Source organism: Anguilla anguilla, chromosome 1 (assembly GCF_013347855.1).
Source record: "Anguilla anguilla isolate fAngAng1 chromosome 1, fAngAng1.pri, whole genome shotgun sequence".
NCBI classification, from domain to species: Eukaryota; Metazoa; Chordata; class Actinopteri; order Anguilliformes; family Anguillidae; genus Anguilla; species Anguilla anguilla.
Window position 1 is genome coordinate 12,826,241 of NC_049201.1, and position 14,276 is coordinate 12,840,516.

Genomic DNA, 14,276 nt, shown 5'->3' on the forward strand with positions numbered 1-14,276 from the left:
AAGGCTCCTGAGGAATTAAATGAAAAATGACGTGGGTTTGCACGTTGAAAAGCGAATGCGATTTTCCCCACCGTCGCAAACTGTTTGGAATTCTACATGCTGTTTCCACGTTACTTCGAAAATATTTACGTTCAACATTCCACGATACAGAAAAACGACCATGAAAGCAATATAGTTTCCGCTTCATGCACCCCTCAATGAATGCCTTAGCAGAGGGGAAACCACCATTTAATGAGTGCCTTTCTAGTCTAGCAGAAAACCCATATGCCGTCTCCCTACTAAGGAAAAACCAGCCTCTACCTGAGCACAGCAAGTGGAAAAACTCAAGGTGTTTTAAGCAACCTAGATCACACGGATCCAAAATGGATCATTGATGTTGTTACCCTTGAGCAAGCTTGTATGCCTACAAATGAAATGTGTGCAGTCGAATGCAAGCTGTGTAAATTACCCAAGCTAAGAGTATCTGCTATACAATTTCATAAAAACTACAAAACAATACCAAAAATTGAAATGTCAAAAAGAAAATTATAATGTGGAAAGGTTCCAGTCAGGAAAATGGAAAAGAAACTCCTAGTGTGAAATGTGACACTTTCACTGAGTACGTGATTACTTCTTTCTCAGGCTAACACTTGTCTGACCGTTAACTTGTGGTTCATCGATATCTCCGCTCCTCTTGTTTTTATCTCGGATGCGGCTCTCGCCGAAACGTGAACGAGAGCCATTCAGAGCACGTGGAGACTCTCCGGAGCTTTCTGCTCATAATTACACCTCGTACACCACAGCCGTGGAGGACCCCGAGGTGCCCGCCGAGGATGACACTCCGCGTGCGAACGCCGAGCGCCCTCGGGGAAAAAAAGCCGGAGACGTACCGCACGGCAGCCCTGCCCCGAGGCGTCGTTCGCGTGCGTCGTCCGGAACGAACCGGAACGAACGAGAGCGACCGTGCCCCGCGCTTTCCCTTCGAAACCCGCCGCGCGTTTCCGAACGCGATAAACCCCCGCGCTCCTTCAGCAGGCAGTCAATCTCCGGGAGAGCAGACAGATGGGAGGTGAATACAAAAGCCTTAAGTTAACTAACAGCATATAAAAACACAGGCAAACAAATGAAACAGATGCTCTCTGCGAAGTGAGCCCGTCCTCCTGTCACGGCAAACACGGTCGCTGCGCGAACACAAAGGCGCTTTCCCTCGCGGTGCCGGGGATGCGTCATTGCGCGGAGGCCGGCTCGGTAGCGACGGTTCAGGATGAGCGCGAACGCGCCCTGCGTGTCTGAGGGGGGGTGGGGGGGCGACGTGGGGGGGGGGGGGGGGGGCACCTGTTTGAGCACTCGGCGCCGCCTGCCAAAAGCTCTCCGACACGAAGCGCAAAGGGCTAGGGGGGCGAGCAGATCGATCCCGCTCGGGCTCCGGAGAGGCCCGGCCGAGCGCGGGAAGCTAACCCGGCTTAATGAGAGCCGGTCCTCAGCGGACGGAGCTCCGCGGGCGGGGAGCGCGGCGAACGTGCGCGCGCGGCGGGGAGCATCGCAAACGCAGCCGTACCGCGCCCAGCCGCTACGAGCCCACGGGGGCCCGGCGCCTGTCCGCCGCGCGGCCCGCGAGAGCGGACCCGCCGCCCGCCTGACGTCATCGGCCCCGCCGCGCGGTCAACTTCATCGGCCGCCGTACGACGCCGCTGGAGAAACTGCCGCAGATCAAATCATCGGCAGCAGATGCGCAGACACGAAGGCCGGCTTTGCGCGGTCTCTGCTGGGGATCGGAGATTCCATTATCTGCGAAAAGAAGTTACCGACGGGAGGACGGGGAGCGGCGCCTGTGCCCTACCGAAACGCCTCCTGCGCCGTTCTCTGCGGCAGATGTGGAGCCACTCGGATGAAAGCCTTCTGGAAGTCCTCCATCGTTAAATAACCACGACCTGGAGGGCAAGCACACCGGCAGAAACAACGTTTAGGCCACTGCCTTTAAAATCACTCCCCTGGAAAAAGGTTAAAAAAAAACACACCAAACGCAGACCCAACCCAAATATACGGATACTTTCATTTCAGTCCTTACACCACGCCCTTTAAAAAAAAAAATATGAGAAAAAAATGAAACAGAACCTGTTACTATGGCTTAGGGAAAGATGCACTGTTCTCTAGAATTAGCAGGTGATAACATCCTCCCTCCATCTATTCTGACAACCCTGACTTCCCCACATAACATAAAGCATGTGCCATTTCATTTCAGTTATCCGACTCATTTGCTTTGGAGTTGGGAAGTCTCACAGTAAGGGAAGGCAAAGGTGTGTGTGTGTGTGTGTGGGGGGGGGAGGTGGGGGGTGCTATGCGTAACACTTCCTCCAGACATGGCCACACCAAATTACAGCATGTCACCTCCAGTCTTTCTAACCCCGGCATCGATTCGAGGAATTTCACTTCGCAGGAAATGACTCCCCGGAGAATGTTTAGAGCGCTGACACCTAGAAATTTAATTGTGAGACTGAAGTCTGTTTACTGTAATGTGACTTTCCTAGAATCAGCCAATGGCCTTCTGGTACTGTGGGGCTAAGATGCTATTCCACTGCTATGCTGCAATTGCAACTGCTGCACATACAAAAAACAGTCACTGTACAACCCTCCACCCCAGCTGCTAGGGAGACGCACTGTATTATAAATGACCCTATATTATTTTATTAGTAGATGCGAACATGCTCAGAGCAAATCACAGATCAGTGTGTCTCATCTTTTAAATACAATACATTTCTACAGCCGAATATGAACCAATTCAGATGGAACCTCTTGATGCCTCGCTGAAGGACGTAATGACAACCGGGATTCAAACATACAAACTTCTGGTTGAAAGCAGAGTTCCCCGCCAATTACTCCATCCATACCGCTCGCTGCCCTGGATCATGATCAACAGCTGGCTGGGCTTGAGAAAGAAAGCGCTCTTTCAAAGCCGTTCAGTGTAGCCTGCGATGAAATAAAAAGCGAGCGTGTAACTTAACTGGGGCTCACAGCTAAAGCTGACTGGGATACAGCATAAGCTGAATTACGTGACAATTTACTACAATACCTTGTGGCAAAGCTGGCTGGGATTTCTGTGGGTAAACAGCGTGGCACGCCTTGACTGTGCGGCAGGGTCGGCGCCCGCACACACACACGCGCGCGCGCGCGGGCGGCGGGAAAATGAAAGGGCCGCTATTCGCCCCCGAGAACGATCCGCTGGGCGGGCAGGCTGCCACCGGCTTACGACGGAAGCGCCGCCCTTAAACGCCGTTTCCCCTCCATTTGTTCAAATCGAAAGAAAAGAGAAATAAATAAATAAATAAATAAAGAGGAGGAGAATGACAAGTGCCGCGCAGACATTCAAACGGCTGTCTGTCACGCGGCAGACGGGGGGGGGGGGGCTCTGCCTCCTGGCGTTCCGTCAGGCCAATCAAACGCAGACGGCGGCTGCATCGGTTTTAAGGGAAGCTGGCCGGAGAACAGAGAGCCTCTATTTACACGCTGCTGGAACTACTCAAAGGTTTTTGCCATGATATAGACTCCGCTCCAATTCATTTCCCTGGCAGCTGCAGCTGGAAGGCTGTTTATTTTTAATGTTTACACGTATGTGCACATTATTACACAGCAGCTGACAGACGGGGCAAATTAACTATTAATACAAATCAACTATTAATGCAAGTTAACGTGGCTTTTCAGACGCACTATAGGAACTGCGCTCTCATCCAGCTGAGAAAAACCTTGAAACCTGTCAAAGGCTTACAAATGGGTACGAATGTTAACGCCTGAGTTTTAGACGGTGATTAAGATTATAAAGGCAGGTCATGCAAGTCTTGCTTGATAGCAAATACCAAACTTTGTTGTTTTACTTTTCTTTCCTTTTTTTAATAATTTACCCAACGATGTAACTTTAGTTTCAGTATTGGGGGGGGGGGGGTTGAAATTCATAGACCTGGAGAACTGCAACCCTCTAGAGGCGCCCGGGGGCATGCCCCCCGGAAGGTATATATTTTTTAAAGAACAGCTGTGAAATGATCGTTTCAGGTGATGAAGAATTTACAACAGCTTACTGATCTGTATCCTCATCTTTATTAAATGAAATTCTTTTTCTCACCATCATGTTATATATTATTGGGGGGGGGGGGTTATTTTGCCTGTTTTGTAATATTGGGGGGGTTGTAACCCGCCTACTCCCGCTGTAAATTTTGCCCTTGAATTTACCTGTACTCCTCATAACATGGATGTACACTGCACTACAGTGTGTATATGGAAAGATTCTTTTACCATTCTTTTCAAAGAGGAACAACAGGAAGATAATTGAGATTTATAAAAAAAAATAATCTTTATAGGTTAATTTAGAGAGAACATGAGGGAGGGTGAGAGAAAAAAACCCAAAATAATCTTGCTGCTGCAGGAGTCTGTTTAACACAGATGGCAGGGGTTTTCAAAAACTGTTTGCATCTAAAACACAAGCATTCTTTCTTTAATGGGGGGTCAAAGGGGTTAATGAAGAAAGGTCCCAGGTCCATTTAAGCAGATTTAATCAGTCACCTGATGTCCTCCTCATATGGCCACTCCCAACTCCCTCGCTGATGAAGGCCTAAATTCTGTAACAAAATTAATTAGCTAATCATACCCCTGCCTCTCCTTGGATTTCTCAGCACGGAGTTTAGAGGGGGGGGGGGGGGGGGAAGCAGGTAGAACTGTGCAACTCAATATTTTGTGTTCTGGTGAGAATTTAACTTGATGGGTGTCAAAACAGTTTGGGTGCGTTTTATTGCTACGATGCTAATTGTGAGGAATTACCAAAGCCTGTTGTTTGAGCTTGGGCCAGTGCCAACCAGAAAAAAAGAAACTGCTGTGGGAAAGGGAAGTGAATTAAATTTTACATGCATCATCAGGAACTACACCAGAAACCCTGTTTCAGCCTGGGACCATGGTGCTACTCGCAGGTAGAGATGTCGCAGGGCAGAGTTGAGCCACAGTACTTAAAGCCTTGTAAAAAAAACCATAGAGTTTTGAATATGATGAGCGTGCCCTAACAGCAGACCCTGAGATCATGCTCAGATGGAGAGAGTGGTACAGGGACCAATGCCCCTCTGTGCAGGAGCTGAGCTTGGCTGGCAGTTAAGGGCTTACAGCGCCCTCTACTGAAACGGAAGGGAAGCACTGCTAAGCTTGGGTGACCTTCTCTCCAAGTAGCAACATCTCCACTGGAGAACCTCCTCTAAAGACACAGAAATAATGACACACAGACTGGCAGTAAGTCTTGGTCTGAGAAGTCCTCCCCTCATTATTCCAGAACACAGGTGATGGACTCCAGACAAGGAGGGCCGCGGCGTCTGCTGGCATTGGGGGTCCCTCTGCAGCAGTGGTTCATTTAAATCATTGATTGGCTAACGAATCCACACACTTTGCTCTCAAGGCCTTAATTGGCCGCTGACTGAAAGGAAACCACAAAAACCTGCGTACACTGCGGCTTCTGGGACTTCAGTTTGACGCTCCTGGCTCTAGAACACACGAGACCCAGCACATTTTAAGAGGACCGGGGTGCAGGAGAAACTTCCGGCACGTCCTGAGACTGATGCTTGTGAAGCACGAGTCTGGATCCTGAGGTGAAAGGGGCTTATTAGCGGCAGAGGACACAACAATCTTCCACAGGTTATGAGCTCCTTCTCTCCACAGGTCAGACTGGTGCTGTTTCTCACTCCGCTTTGGTTGGACAAATAGGGTCATCCGTCACAGGCAGGTAACCGTGGCAGTTTTACTGCACCAACAAAGAGAGCTGGAAAGCCATCGGCTTTTCCTTTGGCCCAAAAGACTGGGAGGCAATCGCAGCGCACTCTTTAAGCTGGCCTAAAAGACGCCCCTGACCCTTGTTGTGTGAAAGAGCCACATCTCCGCTGAAGCGCGTGAAGTTAAGCCCCGTGCAGGGAAGCGTGTGTCGTAGAGGAAAGGTACTGTACGTACAGTGCACGTCGAAGGCGTTGAAGATGTGCCTCGTTCTGTCATACTGATCCGCCACCGCCAACTTCTTCCCCATGAGAGATATCAGCAGATCCAGTGGGACACCTTTGAAGAGAGAGAAAGAGCACGAGAGAGAGAGAGAATACAGAGAAAAAGAGAATCTGTGTTTATTACAGCTCTCCACAGAGCCCATGCACTTCCTGCAGACGAGAATCATCTGAAAGCACAGTGTTTAGAGGAGAGATATTCTCCCCTTCACACCTGCAGGGTAGTCATTTTTCTCTGAGTACTGTTATTGAGAGAAAAGGCAGGCTTGGGAGCTCTAGACCGTCCTCTAGGAATGCAAAGCACAGCAAGCGGGCTCGCTAAACGCTGGAGGACAGGCCGGGCGGAACCGGGCGGGAACAGAGGGACCGCGTGAAGCCCTCACGAGCGGAGGATAATTAATCGAGCGAGGGGATCCGAGGACGAGTTTCGCATAGCCCCTTCCGCCATGGTCCAGGGTCCGGCGAGAGCCTCCGGGCCAGGATGAAAGCAGTTTCGGCCTGAAAGCTGACATCCGGCAGCGCGTTCCCTAACAGCATCAGAGGGAGAGAGGGGGGACAAGGACTCTCCAAGGGGAAAGGAGGGAGAACTTGCAGAGGAAGACTGTCGGACGAGGTAAACTCCTGCATTCCGAGCGGGGCGCGCATTTCGGAAAGCCGGCCGGGCTTACGTCGGCGTTTTCACGGTTTTAAACGAAAACGGGACGCCGGCGGAATTTCACAGCGAACAACGAGCACTCTCGGACAGCGCGACACAGCGCAACACCGACTGATTAATCAGGCAGACAGAGGCGCCGTTTCATCAGGAGGGAAGGTACATTTCACTCCCCCGTCCTCGGCTTCATAAAACTTATCAGCGGCCCTAATAGAGAAACACTGCGACACCGTGTCCAATACGCTCCGCGGTTAGCAGGAACATGACAACTCGCGGCTCACAATTAACGCTCAATGGCGGCGGGTAAGTCTATTCTTCCCAAAGAGCCGGTTGATTGCTACCTGAAGAGAAAATGAGCTCAGCCATTCAGCGACTGAGCGGCCTTCTTTTCCTGGCCATTGAGAACGTATTACCGCTGCTAGATATCAGTAAAACAGCACAGAGTAAAAAAGACGGCCATTTTGTCCCAGCTCTGCTCACCTTAGCCCTGCGAGATCATATTCCGTGTGCTATTGATACTGACTCTCGCTAACACCAGGAGCCCTTGGACACGACCTTGCCAAAAATGGCAACGTGTACAACGGAGCCCCCTTGTTAACCGCCAGCCTGCCGCCGCGATATCGCTGCAGAGACCTCCAAGACGGCAGCGCTAGAACACCGCGCCATTCAGTGAGGCTAAAGGAAGACTGGCTGGTGTTGGAGCCACAAAGCCCATGACAGAAAACTCAAGACAAACCTACATGGCTAAGCACACGCTTGAGCGTTAGCGGGCTCGACCACACGTGCTGAAATCTCCATGGCTAAACAGCCGTCCCTTCAAATATCTCCCAGCATACATCTGGGCGCTCTGGAGTGGGAGAACAGGCCCGAGCTCCTGATTAGAATCCGCCGTGACCTTGAACGAGCGTCTCCGCGGCTCGCGGCTCCTATCGCTAGGCGGTCGGTGAAAGAACGGACGCTACGCGCCGTGGATGTGCGCCGCCCCCCCCCAGCCGCGGCGGCGGGGGCGGGGGCGGCTGACGGAGGCGGCTGACCGAGGCGTCCGCGAGGGCTCCTCCTCAGATGTGGAGCCCATCCGTCACGGTGAGGAATCGGGGCGCAGAGCCTCGGAGACAGCTGGGCTCGCCCGGCGCCGCCGGCCCCGCCTGTCACTCCCGCGTTCAGACACGCGCTTCACGCCGCACCCGGCAACAGCCGTTTCATCCGGAATATCTCCTTAAAAGCGTGGACGCTGCCGATCTGTCACACCACTCCTCTAATTTCACAACACTGTCCCTGAGCAACGCTGAGAGAGGGGGGAGGGGGGGGGAGAGAAGGGGGGAAAAAAAGTGTTTGAAGCTGCAGTATAAACAATATTTTACGGATGTTGCCGCTGCTGATAAGGTTTGAATATAAATAAGACGCTTTTCCCCAAGATCTTTCCTCGATGAATATGCAATGCTTCGGATTCAATCAGCTGCTGTGTTTTGGCAGGTTAGACACAAAGCCAGGATGTTGTTTCAGAATTGTGATGTGTTAAGACGTTCTCCGAGGTTGCTCTACAAGGAAGGCTCTGCCAGCAGGGCGGTAGAATGGAACAGTGTTTGTGAGCATCCATGTAGTATGGAGTTTCCTTCTTAAGACACATTTTTTTAAATCATAAAAGTGAGGAGAACGAGTTCAATTTTAAGGGTAAAAAAAATGACTAGTTTTCAAAATGCATATGCTTTCTTAATTAAGCAAAGAGGAGACATATTTGTAAACATAATCTTGAATCATAAGGTATGAAAAAGTATATCAACCGATTATATTATCTTTTTTCTAAATATAATTAGAATAGTGTCTTAAAAAGAAAGAATAAAGAACTCCTAATACACTTGATTCATTACATTAAAAGACCGCCAACGATGCTAGATCTCTCTGGAAGGGTATTAATAATTATAAAACGCTGATTATTTTTTCATTAAGGTTCTCATTAGTCATCATTAGTCCAAAACTGCACTGTCCATGAAACTAGCTTTCAGCTCATATCACAGTTACTTTCAGACCCATATCTGCAGTTCACACTGGCCTCCACAGTGCCAAATATGCCTTTCTGATGAACCCCGTGTCCTGCTCTGTTTACCTTAATCCTGAATGATGTCTTCTTATGTTTGTTGTTGTATACTGCAGATAGTTTCCCTTTTGGGGATAATGAAGTTGTCACATTTTAATCTCTTCTTTATGGCAGAAATGAAAAGTGCAATTATCAGTTAGCATAGCAGCCGCCTGCTTTAGCCGCATACCGCACTTAGCTCTTCGCTGTGAGGTGCGAGTTCTTCGCATGCGTCCTGACAGGTTTATCTTATTAAAGAAGGAGACTTCGAGGAGCGGCAGTCCCCGTCCGCTGAGGCTGCTGCGGGGATCCCGGGTCAGCGCTGAGCGAGACCACACAGAGCCCGAAACAAGAGAGAGAGAGAGAGAGAGAGAGAGAGAGAGGCCTGTCAGCCAAGACCAACAGCCGCGCGGCAACATCACCGCATTTCAAACAGGAATAAACAGCGCGAGAGCCTCCTCTGAGCGGGGGCTTCTGAAGATCGCACTGACCGGCCGATTCCCCAGAGACCAGAGCAACAACGTCCAGTGCAAAAAAAAAAAAACACACACACACACACACAGGGAGAAGGGAAAATAAAAACTGCCAGACCATGAACTGTTCTTCAAAGTCAAGTGTTACTAGGCAGCGGCACATCGGTGTCCTATCGCTGACAGATACGCTACCTCTGTTCTCCTGTGGAAAATAACATACAGCCGATTCAAACGCCGAGAAGGGGGGGGGGGGGGGGGGGGGGTCTAGAGAAAGAGAGACAGTGAGAGAGAGATAGAAGGGGAGAGAGGAAGTTAGAAAGTAAGAGAGTGAGTAAAAGTAAGAGGGAGAAAGTTAGAAAGTAAGAGAGAATGAGGGAGTGTGTGTGTGAGAGGGGGAGACAGAGAGAGATAGAGAGACAGTGAAAGAGTGTGTGAGAGAGATGTTAAATACATGCAGGAGTAATGAAATGCAGTGGGGGGGGGACCTTAAATGGCCCTGTGTTGTGTGAGTGTCTGCCAACGCTGTCGGAGACGGAGTCTAGCCAAGGCTTCCACACTACTACCAACACCCCCAATTCCACCACCATCACTAATTTAGTAATCACATGAAATACAGAAGAAGAGCAATTTAATTCGCCGTTTGCTCTGAGCAAGATTTAATGGCAGAATATTTCATCACACCAGCACGCCACTTTAACTAGATTATCTTACGCTTTCCTACAGGGCAGTATACAAAAGCAATTTGCTTGTGGCTTAAAACAAGAGACAAATTACTTACTAATCTAGGTCTTCAACCATTTAATGTCTTCCTTTAAAAAAAATGTCTAGCCAACCCCTTTTCTTCAGTGTTCCTGCCTGTCAGAGGCCCTGTAATGCCTGTATGCATTTCACGCCAAAATTACGTGGTGCCTTTTGTGACTGATTCTTTAATTACTGGCAATGCCTAAAACGATTACACCAAATTCATGTCTGGCTTCCCTTTCAGTCCTCTTCCGTCTCATGGAATGGAACAAGGTTTTTCCCATGATATTTCATTTGACAATGCAACACTGCTTTTATATCAATACATGAGTTACAGCCCCAGCCCCAATTACAGGTTCCTCTCCAAACAACAAGGCATATCTTATAAAAGAATATTATCATATTTAGGCAAATAAGTGTCCATTGCACTGTAAAATGCAATTAAGAGTTACTTAGTGGACATGTTAATATCTTTATATTCATGTCTGAATTCATCTGTTTCCCTTGTATTAAACACAATGTTGTGATGACTGCTCATAGGTTTTTCTTAGCCGTCTGATATTCTCTAATCTCAGCAATAAATCTATTTACGTCATAAACAACTTCAGTACAACATGGCTGATGTAGATCTAGAATCACTCATGGATTTACATAAATTTACACATCAATAATGCGAGAATATAAAGCATGCCATATGCATTTTATTTATTCAGTTTATCCTTTATTTCAAGGTGAATTACCTTATAAATCAATTATATTTAACACAACAAGTACTGCTCGTATGCTTCTAAAATAAACACACTGGGGTAGATTATTGTAAATAGTAGAGAGCAGGAATGAACTGGCTCACTGAATTTGCCAGTTAAAGAAAATAATTATCAGATATGTCCAGCAGCAGTCATTGTGCATATGTGCAGGTGCTCTAGGTATTAGGAACTACATATATAATATGGTCAAAGTACCTGGCAAATTGCCTTGCAGAGCATGCTCCATGAAGAAGTTTGTTTCTGACTGCAATGACAAGAAACACAGTTTTATTTAATTCACATTTAGAAACTTACATATTAACACGTTAATCTGGAAATAACGTGATGAGTGGAATCTCATCAATCGACGATTAATACTAACATTACCCAAGATTTCATTAAAAACACATTTTTCATGACCGACCTTAAAAGAAAATACAATGGCGCCCTCTCGTGGTTCAGCACGATACTCATTGAATACCTCTACCACGGGTGGGCGACTAGTTACCGTGAAAGTACACATGAAGACCAAAACAAAAGGTTGTTCTGTATTTTTGTTGCGGGTTTGGGTTACGTTTATTGAAATTATTACCAGATAATACATATCTGAAAAATGAATAAGTGAAATTCATCGATTCGCAGTGGCCATAAAGCCACGTTCTCCATTACCAGAACCAGCCTACGTTACAGGTGGTATTTACAGTGCAATATTTTTAAGCCACGTCAATCAGCAAGAGAAAATCGGCACAACTACAGGCAGGCATACCTTTGATGGTTTGTATCCAAACAGCATAACCACTGCCATTTTCACATCTTCTCTGCTCAGGTACCCCTTCTTGTCCTCGTCACACTTCTCAAAAACCTCAAAAGCCGATCATAAGCATGCATTTATACTTATCGATAGAATTATGTTATTGCAGCCAACCATTATGTGGTAGTAGCATCGGTGCTCTATGTGTAATTTAACGTCATTTTACAAGGCGCAGGTGTATAGTTTCAGGAATAACTAGTCTAGCTAGCATGATGATGTAGATACAATCATAGTAATACGAACGCCAACAAGGTGGCATTTTGTTAGTTCCAGCAAGTGAAACAGAAGGAAGAAGTTTGTGGCAGTGCAGCAAAAACAGTTGCACCTGTTCCAACTTCCAGACGTGCACTTACCCTTGCAATCATTTTCTTATCACTTTCCGTAATTTCTCTTTCTTGTCTGGTAAATTGACGTGTGTAAGAAAACATCCTGGACAGAATAAGCTTCGCCTTGCTAGCTAGTCGCTATTTCGAATCTCTTTGCTAGTATCATCAAAGTTGCGGACGAAGGAGGACATGAGTGTGATTTCAGTTTCCCATGGAAACTGTAACAAAGCTCGTTATTGGTTAGCTGGCTACCCATCCAATACTGCTGTGCAGTATGACAACGTCAGTAGAACGAATGTAATTGGCTAATTTAGCTACCCCCAAGCTCAGCTATGGCTTCTCAAATATTGAAACGGATATGTTTAGAACGGTATATTTTTAGCTGTAAATTTGAATGCACTAAGTGTGTTTTGTATTTATGTTTTATATCGTATAAATCCTATGTCTAGCGACTGGTGATGTACTGTTTTCGTACTGTTGAATTGCTATTAAAAAAAACTCGGGGAGCATCATTTTTACGTCACGTGTTCCCGGGAAGAAAAACATTGTTGCACCAGTGTATCACCTTCTTCACTGCAACTTGATCTTATTCGTGGGAAAGTTTAGTTCATTTAGACATCTCTGAAACTAAATTGTACTAACTACTGTAACATATTTGTCTCAGAATTAGTGCGCACTCAAATGTTATATGTTTAATTGTTGGTAGCCTGCTTTTCACGGCGAAGGCTAGCAAGAAAGCATAGACAACTTCCCGCCACTATCTAGCTACTACTGTACGTAAGTTTGCATGATTTATAGATCGATAATTAGCTAGCAAGCCAACCAGTTATTTAGTTTTAAAAAATTGTGCATACCTTGCCGATAGTATTCTGTGCAACCTAGCTGGATCATTCTATAGCGAAAAAGCGATAACGATTAGAAGGGGCTCACGTGTTGAGGTACACGCCTTTCAATGCACTATACTATTATTATTTTTTCATCTGTATGGATAAGGTCGTCAAATGAATGAATGCGAAATAAGTGTTATCAGTAATAACCGCACACGACTAAACATACTCTTAAATGTGTAGTTTCTCTTCACCTGTTTACCAACAGTCGATGTATACTGTATTTACAGATGTCACAGGAAAGCCAGCATGGCAAGTGGACAATGTCCAGCAGCGATGACGAGGAAGACGCACCTCCTGTCGTGTCAAAGCCCACAGAGCAGTTGAGTGCACGTGAGCCTGCTGATACAGAAGGGGGCTCAAAAAATACACACGCTTCTTTTCGCACGAGCCAGAAATCGGACCCCATACCCAACACAAACATTAAAATTGAATCGTGCTCTTCGTCGATATCTTCCAAAGCCATTGGTTCTGAGGCCAGGCAAGCGGCCCATAGCAATCAGCAGAATCCTGTGAAGTTCGAAACCAAAGTTCCATCTCCTGCTGTCAAAAGGAAGAAGGAAACGGAGGAGTCTGGTTGGGCTCTTTCCAGCAGTGATGACGAAAGTCCCGACTCTGTTTCTGGAAGCCAGATGAAAAGGCGAAGCCCAAGTCCCAAGAGGAAGAAGGTGGAAGACAAGCAACCACCGAGTCCACATGGTACCTCTTACTACAAGGAAGAGGCTGAAGAATTCTTTGAAACCAGCCTGCCTCCGTCGGAAAGCACGTTTCGATTTTATCTCACAAAAGTGACCGGTATAGAAAAGAAGTACAACACTGGGGCTTTGCACATTAAAGGTACTGTAATTGCATTCATGCAAGAAATACCCATGTTGAATTAGATCATAATCGATAGTTCAAAGGCTTTGATATGATTAAATATCTTACTTGTTTCTAAATCATTTTTAAATGTAGTTTTTTTTTTCTTTTCTTTTTTCAGAAATTCTCTCTCCCCTCTTTGGAACTCTGAAAGAATCTGTGCAGGTACCAGATACATTGTTTATTGTTGCTATATTCCTTCTTTTATGTATCTTTGACCTTCAAGTAAATATGGATATTTTCTTAAGGAACAGAAGACTAAATAATCTGTCATAACCCTTTTCAGTTTAACTACTGCTTTGATATCCCCTGGATGGTACAGCAATACCCACCAGAGTTCAGGTAAATGCGCAATGTGGTATTTCCATCCCTAAAGTATACCCACAGTACAGTACTTTAGGTATTGCTGCAAATCTACTTCCTTCTGCGGCTGCTTTTTTATTTTGAGTTAAAATTAATTACAATATTTAGATGGACGACTAAAATTCAACATTTAACCGGTGTGTTGTGGATCAAGTATTGTATGAAAATGTGGGAAACAATCACAAACCAATAGTGATTTGTGAAAATGTGACGCACAAACTTGCAACTTCAGTCTGCTGGAATGCAGGTTATTTGTACAGAGGAATAAAGCCAGCCAGCAGAAAATCTGTGGTTTTCTTCTCTTCTTTTTTATTTAATTTCTGTAATTAAGCTGGCTTTGGCTCCGTAAACT

General features: G+C 46.6%; 2 protein-coding genes across 6 annotated transcripts in view; one reads left to right on the plus strand and one right to left on the minus strand.

The window, feature by feature from the left end:
- efcab11 (EF-hand calcium binding domain 11) overlaps window positions 1–12,062 on the minus strand; it is a 43,486-nt gene extending 31,424 nt beyond the window's left edge. Inside the window, exons 1-6 of one of the 3 annotated variants that reach the window (XM_035380644.1) lie at window positions 11,844–12,062; window positions 11,446–11,541; window positions 10,896–10,944; window positions 8,910–9,041; window positions 5,950–6,051; window positions 1,820–1,910 (exon numbers count right to left, since the gene is read on the minus strand). In XM_035380644.1, the coding sequence (XP_035236535.1) occupies window positions 1,820–1,910; window positions 5,950–6,051; window positions 8,910–9,041; window positions 10,896–10,944; window positions 11,446–11,541; window positions 11,844–11,918 (545 nt within the window). In that variant the 5' untranslated portion in view covers window positions 11,919–12,062. The remainder of the gene's footprint in view (window positions 1–1,819; window positions 1,911–5,949; window positions 6,052–8,909; window positions 9,042–10,895; window positions 10,945–11,445; window positions 11,542–11,843) is intronic. The other 2 variants (XM_035380651.1, XM_035380650.1) reach the window with 2 other exon arrangements.
- A 299-nt stretch (window positions 12,063–12,361) lies between these two features.
- Window positions 12,362–14,276, plus strand: part of tdp1 (tyrosyl-DNA phosphodiesterase 1) — a 31,112-nt gene continuing 29,197 nt past the window's right edge. The window contains exons 1-4 of one of the 3 annotated variants that reach the window (XM_035380612.1): window positions 12,362–12,754; window positions 12,934–13,540; window positions 13,683–13,726; window positions 13,848–13,903. In XM_035380612.1, the coding sequence (XP_035236503.1) occupies window positions 12,934–13,540; window positions 13,683–13,726; window positions 13,848–13,903 (707 nt within the window). In that variant the 5' untranslated portion in view covers window positions 12,362–12,754. The remainder of the gene's footprint in view (window positions 12,755–12,933; window positions 13,541–13,682; window positions 13,727–13,847; window positions 13,904–14,276) is intronic. The other 2 variants (XM_035380632.1, XM_035380622.1) reach the window with 2 other exon arrangements.